This window comes from Penicillium soppii (assembly GCF_028829465.1).
Source record: "Penicillium soppii strain IBT 18220 chromosome Unknown utg000005l, whole genome shotgun sequence".
Lineage (NCBI taxonomy): Eukaryota > Fungi > Ascomycota > Eurotiomycetes > Eurotiales > Aspergillaceae > Penicillium > Penicillium soppii.
The window spans coordinates 682,030-699,255 of NW_026643235.1; the positions used below are offsets into that span (position 1 = coordinate 682,030).

General features: G+C 48.2%; 6 protein-coding genes across 6 annotated transcripts; 2 read left to right on the plus strand and 4 right to left on the minus strand.

The window, feature by feature from the left end:
- Window positions 1-651: 651 nt before the first annotated feature.
- On the minus strand, window positions 652-3,975 carry N7529_005677 (serine/threonine-protein kinase; the record flags this gene model as incomplete). Its single annotated transcript, XM_057241204.1, has 2 exons — window positions 652-920; window positions 978-3,975. The coding sequence occupies 2 exons, from the start codon at window positions 3,973-3,975 to the stop codon at window positions 652-654; spliced, it is 3,267 nt and encodes a 1,088-aa protein (XP_057096563.1).
- Window positions 3,976-5,592: 1,617 nt separating this feature from the next.
- On the minus strand, window positions 5,593-8,081 carry N7529_005678 (GTPase-activating protein GYP6; the record flags this gene model as incomplete). The annotated part of the gene is made up of 6 exons (XM_057241205.1): window positions 5,593-6,821; window positions 6,885-7,027; window positions 7,084-7,601; window positions 7,677-7,835; window positions 7,903-8,008; window positions 8,059-8,081. The coding sequence occupies 6 exons, from the start codon at window positions 8,079-8,081 to the stop codon at window positions 5,593-5,595; spliced, it is 2,178 nt and encodes a 725-aa protein (XP_057096564.1).
- Window positions 8,082-8,345: 264 nt separating this feature from the next.
- On the plus strand, window positions 8,346-9,833 carry N7529_005679 (uncharacterized protein; the record flags this gene model as incomplete). The annotated part of the gene is made up of 1 exon (XM_057241206.1): window positions 8,346-9,833. One exon carries the CDS (start codon window positions 8,346-8,348, stop codon window positions 9,831-9,833), a length of 1,488 nt encoding a protein of 495 aa, XP_057096565.1.
- Window positions 9,834-10,179: 346 nt separating this feature from the next.
- On the plus strand, window positions 10,180-12,673 carry N7529_005680 (uncharacterized protein; the record flags this gene model as incomplete). Its single annotated transcript, XM_057241207.1, has 9 exons — window positions 10,180-10,220; window positions 10,267-10,389; window positions 10,440-10,537; window positions 10,586-10,741; window positions 10,786-11,324; window positions 11,381-11,651; window positions 11,704-11,876; window positions 11,953-12,136; window positions 12,186-12,673. The coding sequence occupies 9 exons, from the start codon at window positions 10,180-10,182 to the stop codon at window positions 12,671-12,673; spliced, it is 2,073 nt and encodes a 690-aa protein (XP_057096566.1).
- Window positions 12,674-12,901: 228 nt separating this feature from the next.
- Window positions 12,902-14,279, minus strand: N7529_005681 (NAD(P)/FAD-dependent oxidoreductase; the record flags this gene model as incomplete). The annotated part of the gene is made up of 2 exons (XM_057241208.1): window positions 12,902-13,999; window positions 14,070-14,279. The coding sequence occupies 2 exons, from the start codon at window positions 14,277-14,279 to the stop codon at window positions 12,902-12,904; spliced, it is 1,308 nt and encodes a 435-aa protein (XP_057096567.1).
- Window positions 14,280-15,016: 737 nt separating this feature from the next.
- On the minus strand, window positions 15,017-16,918 carry N7529_005682 (uncharacterized protein; the record flags this gene model as incomplete). The annotated part of the gene is made up of 4 exons (XM_057241209.1): window positions 15,017-15,189; window positions 15,250-16,199; window positions 16,258-16,712; window positions 16,775-16,918. 4 exons carry the CDS (start codon window positions 16,916-16,918, stop codon window positions 15,017-15,019), a joined length of 1,722 nt encoding a protein of 573 aa, XP_057096568.1.
- Window positions 16,919-17,226: the final 308 nt, after the last annotated feature.

Below are 17,226 nucleotides of genomic sequence, written 5' to 3' on the forward strand. Positions count from 1 at the left end.
TCATGTGGATACACACATACATACCACTGCGGAGGTGTATCGCGGCATTATTTCTATAGGTGCATATGTAGATGTCTGACTCCAGTTTGGCAGAAAATTAAAATACTTGATTTACTATAACAGACCATAGTGAATTAGAGGCAAAGAAAAGGTAAGTGAAAGGTAAATAAGAGATTAATATCAATTAATTGACCCCTGACCGCTATACACCTTCGTATAGAACATACATATGTGCATTATATACACTGTGTCCATTGCATGTACAGTCTGGTCTTTATTCTGAACCTCGACTATATGTTGTATCTCGAATTTGAGTCATGCTAGTACTCAATTGAACTAAGAGATGAAGTGGGATTAAAGTGGATATTAATACAATGCGGGCACTAAGCCCATTTTGCCAAGGGCAATGTTGAGTCTCCCCCGCATTTCAGTAGAAATGTATAAAATTCTTCTGTTCTAGGTCACAATGGATCATGCAAAGGTATCGTCAAATGCTAAATGCCCCAAAACGAAATGCTTCATAGTCACGTGTGTCCTCCACTCTCCCCCGAAATGATACCCAGATAAATCCTGCAAACTAAATCAACTTTGTGGGGTATCGCGTTATTTGTTTTGGTTAATTTTTTTCAATAAAGATTGTGGGATGGTGTTTCAAGCCTCCACCATCCACGGGTGCCCAAGGACTTCGGTGATCGTAAGTCGGTTGTCAACGTCACGATCGAGCATCGTGCGGACGAGGTCAATGCAGTCTTCCGAGAAGGGAAGGAATGGGATTCGGAGGGGGTGGTCAAGGATCTCATCGACATTGTAGAACGGGTTCTCCTTGTATACGATGGTGTAGAGGAGAATGCCCAAAGCCCAGATATCTTGCTCCTTGCCTCGGTACGATCGTCCTTGGAGGACTTCGGGCGCGGCATAGTCTAGCGGGTCAAAAGTTAGCACATCACTCTGCAATAGTATTATTTAAAGAAACTTACCAATCGTTCCAACAAAGACATCGAACGGTCCATTCTTGATGTAAGCCGCGCTGCCAAAGTCGATCAACTTGATTCGCCCTTCTCCATCAAGAACTACATTCTCATCCTTGATGTCGCGGTGCACTACCAATGCCTTGGTGTGTAGGTGATTGATGGCGCTCACAACTTGTTTGAAAATGTTGCGGCACTCTGATTCATCCATGTTGGCCTTGAGCTCGATGTAATCGAAGAGGTCCATTCCTGGTAGCCCATGAGGTGTCATCTCAATGTAGTAGTTGATATCGTCCTCGAAGAAACCCTCCATCTCGACGATATTGGGATGTTTGAGTCCATCCCGTCGGAGGAAGTCGAGGACATGGATTTCCAGAGGCACAGTTCCCAGCCGTCGATCACGAGTCCACGTGTCAACCAGGATCCGCTTCTTCGTGACAAATTTCAACACCATCTTCTTGGTGGGCTGCTTCTTCAGGCGCGTCAGCTTGACTTGTCCGTACGCTCCCTGACCCATTTCCTCGAGGATCACGTAGTCGTTGATCGTCCGTTTCAGTGGGGGTTCATTCTTCTTGGCGGGTGAAATTTCGGGGATGGGTTGCACAGGACGGTCAGTCAGAGGCTGTGACGCTGCCTCGCTGAGCTGTTGGCTGAGAGTCGAAGTTGGAGCTTGAATTTCTACCAAAGTCTGGCGGTTTTCGGCGGTTTGAGTGTCAGAACCTAAGTCTGATGGGTTATCCGATGCTGAATCATGTGTCGGTGACGTGGATTTGGAAGTCGGTACGGATGATGGCGAGAGGCCGGCGGCAGGCCCAGCGGCATGGAGTTGCCGCGAATAGGTGATCCACAAGGCGTACACCAACTCTGTGACTGCAATTGTATCATCGCTGTCATCAGAATCGCTACTGCGATCGCTAGATCTCTCTGTCTTTTCCTTGGAGAAAAATGTCCCGCTCTTAACCACGCGTAGTTGTATGTCCACAACAATGGTCGAGCCGTCCCTGTGTTTAGCAAGTAGACCACTTGGCTCTGTGAAAACAGAGGCGGCGTTTGATTTTCCATCACGAAGGATAGACAAGGTTCGAGCTCGTCTGAAGCTGTGTTCAGGAATAACGATTCCATCAACCAATGGTACATTGTCCTCTTCAGTCAAAACATCCAGAATCTCATCAAAGTCAGGCACCAGCTCGGTGATATGAAGCCCTTCCGGTCGGGTTTGGCCGAACAGGACGGAAGAGAACACAGAGTTAGAACTGATCACATTCAACGAAGTGGATGACAGCACCATCATGCCAGCAACATGAGGGAAGCTCGAGACTTGGAGAGTACGATCTCCGTCTCCCTTTCCGATAGCCACAGGGATGCAAACGCCAGCCGCAGTGCGGGCGGCAAAGTGCTTCAACCGCAAAATTTCGTCCAGTCCCTTCGTGAACGATGTCTCGAGAGATGCTGGCGGCAAACATGGTAGAAGATCAGTGATTGATTGGCCGCTGTGGACAACAGATGAACCCCAGATCTTGTCCGGGTCACCCTTGGCTTCCACAACTTTCCATGAATCATCGCACTGGACAAAGGCAACATTTTCTGTGATCTCCTCCAGGACCCAAATCAGGCCACCACGCTTTTCCATAACCCAAACACTAGCCGATCCCCGTGATCCGTTGCGCTTTTGAATTGGCACGACGTCGCCGCATAACAAGACTCCTCGTGATTTGTTTCCTGGGTGGTTATTGTTTCGGGGGGTTCGCGTGCTTGAGCCATACCCATCATCTGTCTGCGACCTCCGCGACTTTTCACGCGAAGATGGTTTGCTGAGTAACTGTGCGGTTACGCCGTTTCCGAGACCGCGGAACTTCGGGTTGACGGCGCTGATGTTGGCCCTTTCTGGTTGAAGCGGCATGCGGGCAGCGGCGTCAGTGCTGGGATCCCGGAGTTTGGCCTCCAGCCATTCTCTATGCTCTTTCTGTACAACTTCCAGGATGCTGAGACGGCGAATTTCGGACTGAAGAACGCCGAAAATCAAGCAGGAGAGATCATTAGCGGCCAAAATAGTCCAAGGTGCGTGGGCTTCGGTCCTGAAAACGGCCTGGGAGACTGGGGTCCATTTGCTGCTATGGGCGTGAAGGGCGGGGATCGGAAATCCTAATCCAGCGGTAGATGAATTAAGCGAGGCGAAGGGGTCTGTCGAGGAGGTATAAGGTTGTGCTAGAGTTTCCATCAGCTTGCTCTTGAGGGAAGCAGAGCAGAGGTCCGTGTATGTACGTTTTAAGCTTACACGCCTGGACGTTGGTGCCGATATTAGGTCCCGCCTTTGGTTGGAGATACGATCGCTGGGCACCGGGCTCAGCATGTGTGTACTGTCAGAAATATGTGACCCGGAAGTGAAAGAATCCTGGGCAGTGTCTCGGGTGCTGACCGGAGACAGTGAACCACCATCCGAGAAGGCCTTCTCAAAAACATTGCTGCCATTTATTTCCGCGGGTCCAGTGATTGGTCCTCGGTGTGGAATGTGTTGTTCCTGGGTTTCAAGCATGTTGGCTCGGGCCAGAAGGTCCATCATACCTTGCATCTCTGGGTCCCCGCTGACGTTGGCTTGCGCATTGGCGATGCCGGCATTGGTCGCAGCCCATCCCATCCGGTCGCGCATGAAATCAATAGACCGTTTGAGGATGTTTTGACGGCTGTGGAGGAATTCCTCGGACTGCTGAGCAAACGAAAATGAATGTAGTGACTCCAGAGGGAATCGGTGTAGATCCTCCAAATCCGTAGTACTTGAGCTCATAGACAAACGGCCAGAGTGAGCTCGAGTCGATGAGCGCGAGCGAGGGGAAGGAGCGGGGCGTTGAGTAGCCATCGGGGCTAGTGACGATGTGGATAGGTTTGGAAGTGTCAGGACTCGCGAGGGTTGGTGCTGGCGTATACGATCCAAGCCGGAAGGACCGAGTCCATGATCGTTCTCGAATAACGGAGATCGGCTGTAAAGGGGACTGTCAATTTTGTGATCCATGGAAATAGTAGTAGTTTGTCCGACCTCGAAATAGGATCATATCCCGAAGAAACGCTGTCTAGTGAGCCTCTGACTCGATCTGTTTGTAGAGAAAGTTTTGGAAAACCGGATTCGGACTCGGGGGACTCTGAGAGGGGTCCTAACGGCGACGAAAGAGGACTCGGCTCGCCTATATTTGATCAGCGTGATTCACATAGCATATCATCAACCTAATCGGAGGGCGTCGAAGTTTCCATTCCACGGGCCTTTGCAATGTGATCCACTCGAATGATTCGGGGCGGTTGGACTCCGCGGTCAGATGCAGCTCCGAGCATGTGCCAGACTGTTGAACTTCTGATCGGAGGAACACAAGAAACCCCAACTTTTTCAATATTTCTTTGTCCTCAATTTGAGGGTCGCATAACCTGTTTTCTCTCCCCCTCTCCACTAGTTCCCCGGGTCCCATGGAATGTGAAACAAAGATAAGGTAGAGAGGGTCAACATAAAACAAAAAACATGTAATACTGACCATCAGGGTTGAAAGCCGACCCCATTCCCGACTCTCGTTTGGATTTAGAAAGAGAAAATGACGAATGAAAAGAGTCAGATGAAATGGAAGAGAGGCTCAATCAAGGTGAGCAAATGACAATTAGGGAGATATGCGACATGTACTAGTCATTCGTAGCTGCGATGGGGGTTGGGAGGGCAGCTGCCTCGTGGTCTCAGGCGGCATATGTGGCGTCGCGGCGAAAGCACGCGAAAAGGGTAAGACCAAGTTCAAGAGAATTAGTTCTAAGGGGGAAGTGAAAGCAGAAAAAGAAAAAAGCAGCGGGGGAATGAAAGCGAGTGGGGATAGAGGAAAATGCGAAATGCGAAATGTTGAAATGCGAGAGGACTGGGTCCCCTCTGATGTAATGCTCGGTTGTTGTTTTTGCCTTCTTCTTTCTTTTCTTTAGATATAACTCTTCAGAGACAGGTTTCTTTTTTATTTTCTCTTGTTTTTCTATTTCTTCTAGGAAGTTTATATTAAAGAGACTAGGATATACTTGAATTTAGTTGGTAATTGACAAGCGCTGATTTCGATCGACCGATCGACATAATCTCTATGCCAGGAGAATTTCTATACTTTATTCGTTTAGGGCATTGACGTTGAAGAACAATTGAATATATATATACACACGGATGTATGTATGCTCTTGTATGAAGAGAATCTTAAATTCAACTCCAAAGTACCCAGCTACTAATTCAATACTTCAAGAAACTATGTGGTGCTCAGACAATTCCTACCCCGCTCCGCCAACACAGCATGTCTTTGCTACTTTAGAGTATATAGATCGATGATGCAAAGTGGCTTTTTTCAAATAGATCCGAGCGCCTGATGTGGGACCTTGCTTGGCTTCTTTGGGTAGCTAAGACTTGTCGTTTGATATGGAAGATTTACGCTGTAGATTGAAAAGGGTCTAGTGCAGAGATATCGTACAGCCATCGTGCATATGTCCCTGATTGTTGTGATTGGAATATCGGAGACTCGTCACTGTCCCAAAATGAATAATTATGTAGCCTAGCAGGAGATAAGATGTGGACCTAGCGTAAAACTTTGCGTTGCCGGAACGTTGACATGGGTCATTTTGGAAGATATCACAGTGGGCCAGCCCCTGACAGAGGCTCCCGGGAGCCCCGAAGGCTGTGTAGTGCCAATTCACCGTGCTCATCGGTTCCTGGATTTTCCTCCCCACCAGATCCGAACAAAGTACCATGTTTCCCTCGGCTTTGATCCAGATGTCGAGTTTGTTCAGGTGGTGGTGACGTTGAACTCACAAAGCCCGACAGGTTCCGGCCGCCGCCAAGCATCCACGAGAATCCCGAATCTGTGAGGGATGGTCGTACGACGGGTCGCGAGGGTATTGTCCGCGCACCCTCGGTCGTTTTGCTAGTGTTTGTCTGATTTGCTGTGGCGATGCAGGCGGGATTTGATGTTCCACTGTCGGCAGTCGGCCCGATCATATCCGTGCTGGCGGAATCTAGTCTTCGTATTTGAGGCTTGCTTGCCGAAGTCTTGGCTTCTGTTTCGCTTTTCGATCCAGTCTTCTCTCCTAGATCATTCGGTTGATCTTTTTCAATTTCACCGTCTATACAAGAGAGTGTCTGAGATGAATCTACTGGGATAGAAGAGTCTTGGAGGCAGACCCGCACACTCTCAGCTTTAGCCAGGGCTTGTTTTATGATAATGCTGGTGTTAGGATCAAGATCTTTGACATTTGCCAGCTGCGCGTTAAGCTCGCCGAGAGCATCGCGCAAAGTAGAAGCCAAATCTGTATTTCTTCCTTCAAGAATATTGATCTTCGTTTCCAACTCAGCTGTGACTGCCGTATTCGTCGTTGATGTTTGTGTTTGAACTCCTGGGGCTGTTCCGGCAGAAACGGGCCTCGAAACAGTGCGTAATTTGGGTTCATAGTGCATTGTCTGCATATTTTTCCTGGCTTCAGTCACTGCGCCCCGGACGGCTTTGGCTACACCCCAGGACTCGGTACGACGTTGGATCCCTTGGGAAACGTCTTGGAAGAGAGTTTCAAGACCTTTGGGGCTGTTCCTGGCGGAATGATGAGAGGGCGAGCTGTTTTGACTGCGCCTCTTGAAATCATCCCATAGAAAAGCCTTCCTTGCTGGCTGAGTACCAGACGAGGTGCGATCTTTAGATTTAGAGTCGGGTGGCCTGCCCGAATATTTCGATATAATGAAACTACCTCTGTTGGCAGTAGGATTCTGTTCCAAATAAAGCGCATCGTGTACAAAAGTTTGAGGCGCATGTTGAGGCGAGGGGTATCGAAGTAATAAAGTCAACGCGGTTGTGTAATCCGCCTCGAGTACTAGATGATATGTGTCAACAGACGGGTTCGAGATAGCTTATCTTGCGCACTCTGCGAACTCACATTGCCAGCGAATTCTAAGCAGCATTGCAATGCATGTGAAATCAACAAGGTCGGATCGTAGTCCGTGAGCAAACAAAAGGTCCCACATCACCAGGACTTCATCAAATGGGAATTCCCGACCCCAAAGTAGGCGCATCCAGCGACTTTTCAATATGTCAGTACCAATGCATCAGCTGGTGCTTATCTGGGAGCAACTCACGTTAAGAATATCTGCGGTAAAACTTCAACGGCTTCCAAGTGTTCCGCTAGCTCATGATCAATAATAGTCAAAGCTTCTTTATGTAGATATTGACACCGCTCAACTATCGGAATGACATCCACTCGGCCATTTGCTGACCGTGTCTCCCCGTGTTCATAGTATGTACGGGCTGTTTGCATGGCAGAGAGAAACAGCGTGAACGAATCATGTTCCACAAAGTCAGGATCGAGAAGCTTGAGCATCAAATCCTCATTATTTTCTTTGTTGCGACTGAGTCCTGCAGTCTGCGGTTCCACGGAATCTCGATCAACGACCCAAAGCAAAGGCGCAAGTAGTTCATGCATTCCTTGTCTATAGCCCACGTCCGGATTGAGTTTCGAGTATACAAACAATACATTCGTTAATTTGGATTTTGTGTCGGGTTCTTGGAAAAAAAAGTTTTCTTGTAAACATCGGTCGACATCTTGTAAAATCTCGGCGCGCAGCGTCTCATCGTTTCGAAGTGTTTGCCAGGGAGACTAATGGGTTATATGATATGATTAGATCAAGATTCTGAATCGTGACAAAACAAAGCGAGATTCAGAGGTGCATACCTGCTCATCATCCGCCAGCGGATCAACAGTTGATTCTAGATCGTCCGGATGTTCGATGTATTTCAAGAAATGGTCGCGCAGCGCGCGATAAGCATCCCGGGATTCGTCAAGCTTGGCCGCCCATTCATTCCGATCCACACCGTCGAAGATGAGGAATGCCTGCACTGATAATAAGCATATAGTTCAACCTGGTATGTTCAAGATCCCACAGAACCTTCCAGCAAACCGATCTCAGCCCGTCACTGCACAGGTTTCCTCCTTGCTCGGATAACAAAGCCGCTCGTAGGTCGGAGGTCGTCTCATTATCGGAGAATAGGATGTCCCATCTCTTTCTGCCAAAGTCAATACAAGCAATTAATAGCCCAGTGTCTTGGGGAATTACCTAGTATCCTCAATGTTTCTCATTGCTAAAGTTGTGATAGGAAGAGGGTGAGGGGATGCGGGCGATATCTAGACCGCCTTATCACGCGAACACTCATTGCGACATTCCGGGGCTATCTTCCTTCTACGGAGTAGTACTAGAATTTGCCTCCAGGGCTCCAATCAAATGGTTATATAAATTGCGGCTGACACCGGCAAAAAGCTCATACCTTGCACTGTTCCAAGGTTGCCCTTGCAGGAAATCTGCGTCTTGTTTCACCCCACCTAGTTTCATGACATTCGACTCCAATGTCGGCCGATTTGCTAGCAGAGTTTGGTCAAGCACCTGACCCAGCAAACTACTCCTCTAGCCAACAGCAGCCAGCCAAATGGCAGAAAAGCTCATTTTTTGATGATCTAAACCAAGAGAACGATATCTTCGGATCTTCGGGAAGTCTGCAGCATAATGAGCCCTCCCATGCACCATTGGGAGGCAGAAGTCAATCTGCAACGCCCAAAACCCAGTGGCAAGCCTTTGAACAACAAAATTTTGATCTACCTCAACACCAAAATAGTGAAGTGTTGTTCGATGCAGCATTTGACGCACCTGCAAGTGACGCAGAAGATGATTGGGGTGAGTTCGAGGGTCCCGAGTCAAATAACCAACATGCAACTCTGTCAACGGAGCCTCAGCAGTCAGCGACTGCTTCATTCAGGTCTCAGCCTAACCAAAAGGGTTCACCGGCGTTGGGGACAATTGACTTGCTAGACTCACTCTCGCTCCATGACTCGGCACCAGTCGTGAAACAGCCGTCAAAAATCACCGGGAAGCAATACACACACGAGTCCAGTAAACCCCAAACCCAAGCAACATGGGATGATGACTCGTTTGGTGACTGGGGCGATTTTACCGATGCGCCAATTAGCCAACCTCATCCCAGCTCAGAGAAGAAAGCAATTCCATCTCCCAAGCCACATTCAAAAGTATCCACTAATCCCAAACCACCTGCATCTACCTGGGATCATGATACATTTGAGGATTGGGGTGATTTTACGGAAGAACCTAGTACGAATCCTGATTCCAAACCCAAACCCAAACCAGCAGTCGCTGGTCCATCTCCAATCAGCTTTGTTTCTGGGACCACAGCGCCGGCAGCTAACGTCCGTCCGACGAACATTCCACCTCCATCTGTTCTCCTCGAGTTATTCCTAGATGTGTTTGAGAATCTCCACAAGGAGGCTACTCTCGCAAAATCCCATCTGCGATCAGCATCGCCTTCAACCGATGTTTCCATAACCGCATCAAACATTTACAATGCCCTTTTATCGGCCGCCCGTGTAATTGCAGGACGGAGTCTCCGCTGGAAGCGCGATACAATCCTCAGCCAAAGCATGCGAATTGGCCCGGCCCGTTCCGGGAAAGTCGGTGGCATGAAACTCAACAGCGTGAACAAGCAAGAAAACATCAAAGAAGAACAAGACGCCGTTGACGTACTTGTTGCTTGGCGCGAACGGGCGGTAGTCTTCAATGCCATCTTGCAAGGCGTAGGCCAACGGCCGATCCCTACGGTCCCAGACCCTAGCGCGCTTAAGGTTATTATCGCTCGAGCAGACCAAGGAGCGCTAAAGGCTTCACATCCATGTGCGCTTTGTTCCCTTAAGCGAGATGAGCGGGTATTACGGGTCGATGAACAAAATGTCCAAGATAGTTTCGGGGAGTGGTGGACAGAACACTGGGGCCATACACCATGTAGGCAATTTTGGGAAGCCAATCGATACCTACTTGGGCAACGATGAGAATCAACAATCAACCATCAGAAATCAAAAATATTAATCCAATTCAAGTGCACTGTTGACAGAAAGAGCAAAGATAATTGATAACTAAACCATCGGGAGGGAACCCGATGGTCTATAGTTGGCTGCAGTTGGCTGCATAAGTGTGGATTCAGTGCCCCGATAAGGCTTCGTATTGAGTTCACCGGGGCCTTTTGCCTCCCAGAGTCCCCGGGCCCAGGGGCGCCTTTGATTCGTTCCCGTCGCTGATAACCCATGCTTCCACTCCTCGCGGACTTTCCCCGCATTTTTATGACATCCCAGCTCACAGCCCTGCAAGTTCACATATCACAACCGAAATAAAACACACATGGCGGGCGATGGAAGAGTCACAAAGCGGTCCTCAAATGCGTAAGGAACCTGAAAGTTGCTAGAATAAAACTGCTGACCTACATAGTTGCGTGCGATGTCGGAGACAAAAAATCAAGTGCTCCGGCTCGCAGCCTTGCGATGGCTGCAGCAAGCGAAAGCTTCCATGTATCTTCAATGATCGTGATCAAAAGATTTTGGTGACAAGAGGGTAAGTAAAGTGTAAGATCTAGCAGATTTCATTACTAATGCTTGATGCAGATACATCCTGGAGCTGCAGCAGAAGATCGCACGCATAGAGCAGAACGAACAAGGCCAGCCTAGTCCTTTCAGCTCCAACTTCGACGCTCAGACTATCGGTTCGTCTTGATGTCTGGTTATATAGCATCATTGTTGATCTTTCATAGATCCCAAAGATCGGGAAGACATACCCTCATTGGAGAGGACCATCACTCCTGAAGATCAAGATGGATCTCAGGACTTGGAAGATCCAGAATCTGGTCTAGCTAATCCGCTATCAACTGGTCCGCCTGCTTTTATGTCTGCGGCAAATGGTCGAACATGTATGTCACGTACCTTTCATAAGGTGCAAATCTGACATTTGCAGTCTATCTTGGAACCTCCTCCAACTGGTCATTCACTCGACGAGTTCTCAGCCTGGCACATCAGCATCTCTATCAGGAATCTTTGCCAACAGAGACCTTGTTGTTTGATGAAACTACTTACCAATTAGGATGGGATGGACTACGAACAACTCCCGGCCCGGATGTTCCAGTTGTCCCAACTCGCGACCACACAATGTATCTGATCAATGCTGTGCAATTTCGTTGCGGTCAGTTGTATCATCTTTTTGAAGAAAACGATTTCATGAGTTCTCTACAACAATTTTACTCAGGGGACGGACAAAACATGACGAATAGCTTGTGGTATATCCATTTCCTCCTTATTCTGGCTTTTGGAAAAGGATTTGTTCAGCCCAAGGCTCAAGCTAAAAAGCCACCAGGAGTGGGATATTTCGTCAAAGCTTTGCAACTTCTTCCCGATTCCAGTGCCCTATACCGAGATCCTATGCTAGGAACAGAGATCCTATGCTGCATCGCCTTATATTACCAATGTGTTGACTATCGCACATCCGCACACAACTACGTGAGATAACCCGAGCCAATATGCCTCTTAAGCAGACTGACTGATCAATCGTATAGATCGGCCAAGCCATGCGGATAGCCATGGCACAGGGAATGCACACTAGTATGCCAGTCGAAGATTTAGGACACAACACGGTCCAAAGATGTGGTAAAATCTGGTGGACTATCTACATTCTCGATCGAGAGATGACATCTTTGATGGGATTACCTCAATCAATCAATGATCGTTATGTCCAAACCCAGCTTCCTGCCTTTTCAGATGCAACGGAAACCATGTCCCTAGGCATGCACATCAAGTTGTCTCAAATTATCGCTGAGGTGAATAGTAGTAAGAATGGCAGACCTTCCATCGCTCGTCATAACACTAACCACTCGAACAGCAATATATGTGATTGATGGCCGTATCAACCGGACCTTCCTTCTCAGCACTAAAACTGCATTGGCGAACATAGCAGGTCTTGCTGACGAGCTTCGCCAATCATTCCCATTACATCTAGATCCATCCAGCGGTGTTTCTCGCTTATCGGCATACTTGCATCTTCTATACCACCAGGTTCGTTTTTTACTTTCGAATGAGGTAATGATATTTGAAATAAGGACCGCCGCTAACCATTTCATCTATCATATAGTGTATTATTCTCGCCACCAGACCTCTACTCTTCTGCTTCCTCAAAATCCGATTCGAGTCTCCAGAACGCTTTTTAGAGACTCTCAACGCCTCCCGTAACGTGCAAAACTTGATGCAGATGTGTCTTGAATCTGCCCAGCACATAATCAGTATCCTCCATAGTCTACAGAGTCAAGGACTCCTAGGTAAATCAACCTTGGTCTACCAGAAGAAGACGTATACTAACATGAATAGAAACATTTCTCCCCTTTGACCTAGAATCAGTCTTCGTCTCTACGGTCATCCTCCTAATAGGACCAGCTATAGACCCACGTTTACTCGAAAGCCACCCCAGCTGGCTCGAGAAATCCTATGCTATATTCGACGAAATGATCGGAGACGGCAACCAGGTCGCCAATTTCCGACGATCAGAGCTCCAGCAGCTAGACGAGACATTACTAGGCTGTGTTTCTGGTAGCCAGCCTGGCCCATTGACAATCCCTGCTTTTTACCAGGAGTCTGGCATTGTCCCTCATCCGCCTTCCCCGTCAACATCGATTTCGGGGTCCATAGCGCATCCCGTGCGATATGATACGCTTCTCAGGCCAGATCCTGAGTTGGATGCAGAGTGTGATTTCGGTACGATGTTGACATCGGCTGAGATTATGGCTGTTGCAGATTCTATTGAGACTTTTGATACCGAGTGGGTGTCAAATGCCATGGTTGAACATAGTATATGCTAGATCTGTGATGAATTTTATGAGTTCAGATGCTTGAGTTATGAAGGTAGTTTCAATTAGTTCCAACATATATATACAGTTAGCAGGCAATGGATACTTGTATGGATAATCAAGAAAGAGAGTAAATGTAGTAGACATAAAAGAGATTTTGAAAGCTATTCATGCTAAAATCTAACTAATCTGAGAACGATACACAATGCAACTTTAATAATCTTATAGATTCAAGGGACTCTAAAGCTTAGACAAGATCTTGGGTTTGATCTCAGATAGTTCCTTTGACTCTCCAAGTCGCCAACTCACATCACCGCCCCAATTCCCCTTCGACTCATTGGGATCCGACTGCTTCCACCGCCACTGGACATTACGCTGCTGGCTAGTCTCCAAAACATCCAAGACCCACGATCCAAAGATAGGGAACATTTTGAAGCCATGTCCCGAGTCACCAGACAGCACAAGAACAGAGTCCGAGGTTCCTGGAACATAATCAATGATGAAGTCCGAGTCGTCCGTATCAGCAAACCAACAAAGCGACGTCTTAACCAGAGGGCGATTCGCAAGCGCCGGAAGCGTATGCGCCAGCAACTTCCTCATCTGCTTTTCATCATGCTCTGGTACAAACGCGCTCTCTTCCAACGTATCGGGGGCATGTGAGACGCCCGTTTTCGAATCAGTGTTAATGAAACCACCGCCCATAGGACAAATCTTCAACAAATTCGTCTTCGGATCGGGCTCAAAGAAGAATCCCAGATCACGGGCATATGTCACAGGGATACCGCGCAGAGCGGAGGTTTCTTCATCGGTAAGATGGACATGTGCAACAGACCAGGACTTGGCAACGACCTTCTTGCCGAGTTCCGGGACAAGACGGCCCACCGCACCGCCAGCGGCGACAATGACCAAAGATGAGGGGTGGAATTTCCCGTCCTTTGTGCGGATCCCGGAACTCTTCCTGCCATGTATTGTGCTGACGTAGACGACCTCGTCGACTGCGCCGTGCTGGCCGAGGTAGAAGCGCACACCGGCTGCTTGGGTGGCGCGGTATACCGCTGCAAGCGCGTTGCCAGAGTGGGCGTACCCATCAAAGCGGTTGAGGTATCCTTTCCAGCCGGTCAATGGGCCATCAAGTTGCCAGCATGCTTGGCGAACATCATTTGAGTCATTGAGGGGTATGACGTGAGGCTTGGTTTGTGTATTGCTCTCGGCCGATGCTCGGAATCTTGAGAGGGTGTCGAGGGCTTTTTGAGGCGCATCGCCAGAAGCACAGTGGAGGAATCCAGTTTGGTGGAAATGAGGGGCGAAAAGAGGAGTTTTCCATTCCGAAATGGCTTTCTGGAAACCGAGAATTTGTTAAATTCAACTCTAGCATACCTACATGAGGAGGTTGAAGAAAGTAGCTTACAATTGTCAAACCAGTGTAGAAGGGATCCTCATACTCTGCCCGCACAATCTTATTCAGATCATTGGCAGCCGAATAGCGTGGAGGGATCTGGTCATCTTTCTCGTAAACAGAAATATTTGTAAATCCGGATCGGGTCAGATGAAAAGCAGTTGACAGCCCAAAGGCGCCACCACCAACAATGATGATCGGGTCGGACTTGGAGATACCCATCTTCACAGTTGAGATGTGATAGCACAGAAATGCCCCAGATGCAAGCAGTTATAGATATCTCACATTAGCTGGATCATGATATGTTTTTACGCAATTCGTATAGTTCCATGCACGGCAGGGTTACCGATACATCTGAAGTGCGGGGGGTGCGGAGAAAGGACTTGGGCATCGGGAGGCCTCCCGGTGTGGACTTGATAAGCATCGACATGACGTCCGTAGACTAGGGACTTGATAACGGTATATGGAAAATATACCGATGTGGTGAATCCATCCATGACGATACCTGCATGTAGATAGTCTTTGTGCTGCAGACTAATTCTGGGTGGTCACGAGTCCACACCATTCATGCAAGTTTGATTTTTTTATTTATAAAATAAGAGTTCAAATATCATTCAAGATCTGAGCTTGCTACTGTAATGTTGCGTTTTCTAGTGTGAATTGTCGTTGAATGGACTATATTTGGGTTGCCTGTTTATCATCCTAAAAGGGGACTTGTTCAAAACATTTGAAGTCATGTACTTCCAAAGCCTACACACCTAAATTTACGGTACCTAAGCAGCCTAAGGACAAAACAAAATACACAATATCAAAAAAACTGTGTAGTCATATGTTGTCAGATTTATCCTACAGCCGCAAAAGTCGAAAATAGTTTGAAAGAATAAAAGCATGACTGAATTGTGAACATGCATATTTTGCTCATGAAATCTCTATTAAATCATTGTTATATAACACTTCCCTCAGTGGTTGCTAGGGTAGGTGAATTCCTCCTGGCTGAAGAACTCTTCTTTGATCAACCGCGGGCTGACGAAACGACGAAGAGGATCGGAACTACCGGCCTTATCATTGGTACCGCTAGCGCGAGCACCGCCGAAGGACTGCTGTCCAATCAAAGCAGCGGTAGTCTTGCAGTCTGTAGGGAGATGATCATTTAGGATTTATGCTAAACAAAGTAGTTTTCGAGGGGACTTACTGATGTAGAAGTTTCCGGCAGAGTAACGGAGCTTGTCTTCGGCCTCGCGGATAGCTACACGGTCCTTGGCGAATACAGCACCAGTCAAGGCAAAACCACCTCCGTTCTGATCAACAGACTTCAGAATTGAAGACCACTCGGCATCCTTGTAGATGTAAACGGCAAGCACGGGGCCAAAGATCTCCTCGTTGAAGAGGGCGTGGTCAGGCGAATCGGCTTGATACACAGTGGGGTGCACATAGTAGCCAACAGACCCATCATAAGTGCCACCGGCAATTAGCTTCAGCGAGGGGTCCTTGTTGCTAGCATCGATGATAGACTTGATCTTCTCGAATGAGCCGCGGTGGATCACAGGGCCCATAAAAGCTTCCAAGTCCTTATCTGGGTTTCCAATGGTGATCTCTTTGATACCAGCCTTTAATTGAGCGAGGAACTCGTCAGCCTTGGACTCGGGGAGGTAGAGACGAGAGGTTGCAGAGCACTTCTGTCCCTGGTACTCGAAGGAGCCACGGATGGTGTGGTTGACAGCACTGGAGATGTCGGCTGAAGAGTGAACGAGGTGGAAGTTCTTTCCACTGGTTTCGGCAACGAAGCGAGGGAACTCGCGGTAAGTCTTTGCGGCAACACCCTGACCAATACGGCCATACAGCGAACGGAAGACATCGGAGGACCCGATGAAGTTTAGACCGGCAAAGTCACGGTGTGAGAGAACGGTGTCAGTAATACCTTGCGCATCACCAGTCACGAATTGGATCACGTTAGGAGGTAGGCCAGCTTCCAGAAGAACCTTATAGAGTATAGTGCTGGCGTAGACATTAGATGGCGAGGGCTTCCACAGCACCACGTTACCCATTATTGCAGGTCCGGCAATCAGGTTTCCACCAATAGCTGTGAAGTTGAAGGGGGAGACAGCGTAAACAAAACCCTCCAGAGGGCGGTAGTCAATACGACTAAGTAAAGTTAGCAAAATCCTCTTTGAACCAAATAGTTGACAAAGCTCGCCTCCACATGCCGTCACTGCCTCGGGTGGGCTGCTTCTCCAAAATTTCAGCAGCCCAGTTACAATTCAGACGGAAGAAATCCGCCAATTCAGCCGCCGCATCAATCTCTCCTTGCCAGATATTTTTTCCTTGGCCAAGCATAGTGGCCGCAATAATCTCGTATCGGTATTTGGTAGTGAGCAGCTCAGCAGCCTTGAGGAAGATCGAAGCACGGTCAACAAATGGTGTGTCTTGCCAGCTTTGCTTCGCTTGGAGTGCCGACTCAATGGCTGATCGGGTCTGCTCCTCGGTGGCGAGTGGGTAGTTTGTGAATGTAGTGGCATGTTCGGCGGGCAAGGGCTGGTCAATCGATTTGGAGCTTGCTTGGAATTTTCCGTCGTAGAAGAGCTCGCTCCGTACGGGTAGCTGAGAGCGGAGCTTGGTCAGCGCTTCTTGGAGCTTAGCGCGCTCTGGGGAGCCTTTCTTGTAAAGAGGCTGTTACCGATTAGCTTGAAATCTCCGAATTTTGTAATTTGGAAACTCACGTTGGGTTCATTTCGAGCATCGGGGAGGCGGAAGGGCATAGTTGTCCTAGAACGGGCCTGGATAGAAATCCCCGCAGGCACGAAGCGAAGGCGAGGACCAGTAGGCCGTGTGGAGCGCATTCTCAGGAGGGTAGCTGTAGACATGATTAATAACGAAACATATTAATCTGACAGCAGTGTGAATTGAAAATATCAATTGAAGAAGGCAAGCTGGTTGCTTTAAAGATGGTTAAAGATCAATGACCCCTCATAAAAGCATCGGATGCTTGTCCGTATACCCCACAACGTGCATTTGCATCCAGACTGAGCTATGATACTCGAGGTAAAGCCAAAGCGATGGTTGCTGTTGAGCACATGCTGAGTCGGGAGGGCTTCCGATGCTCATATCGGGGGTTGGATAACTGTTATCTATCCCATTTCAAAGTACATATGTAGCCATGCAGCAGGAGAGT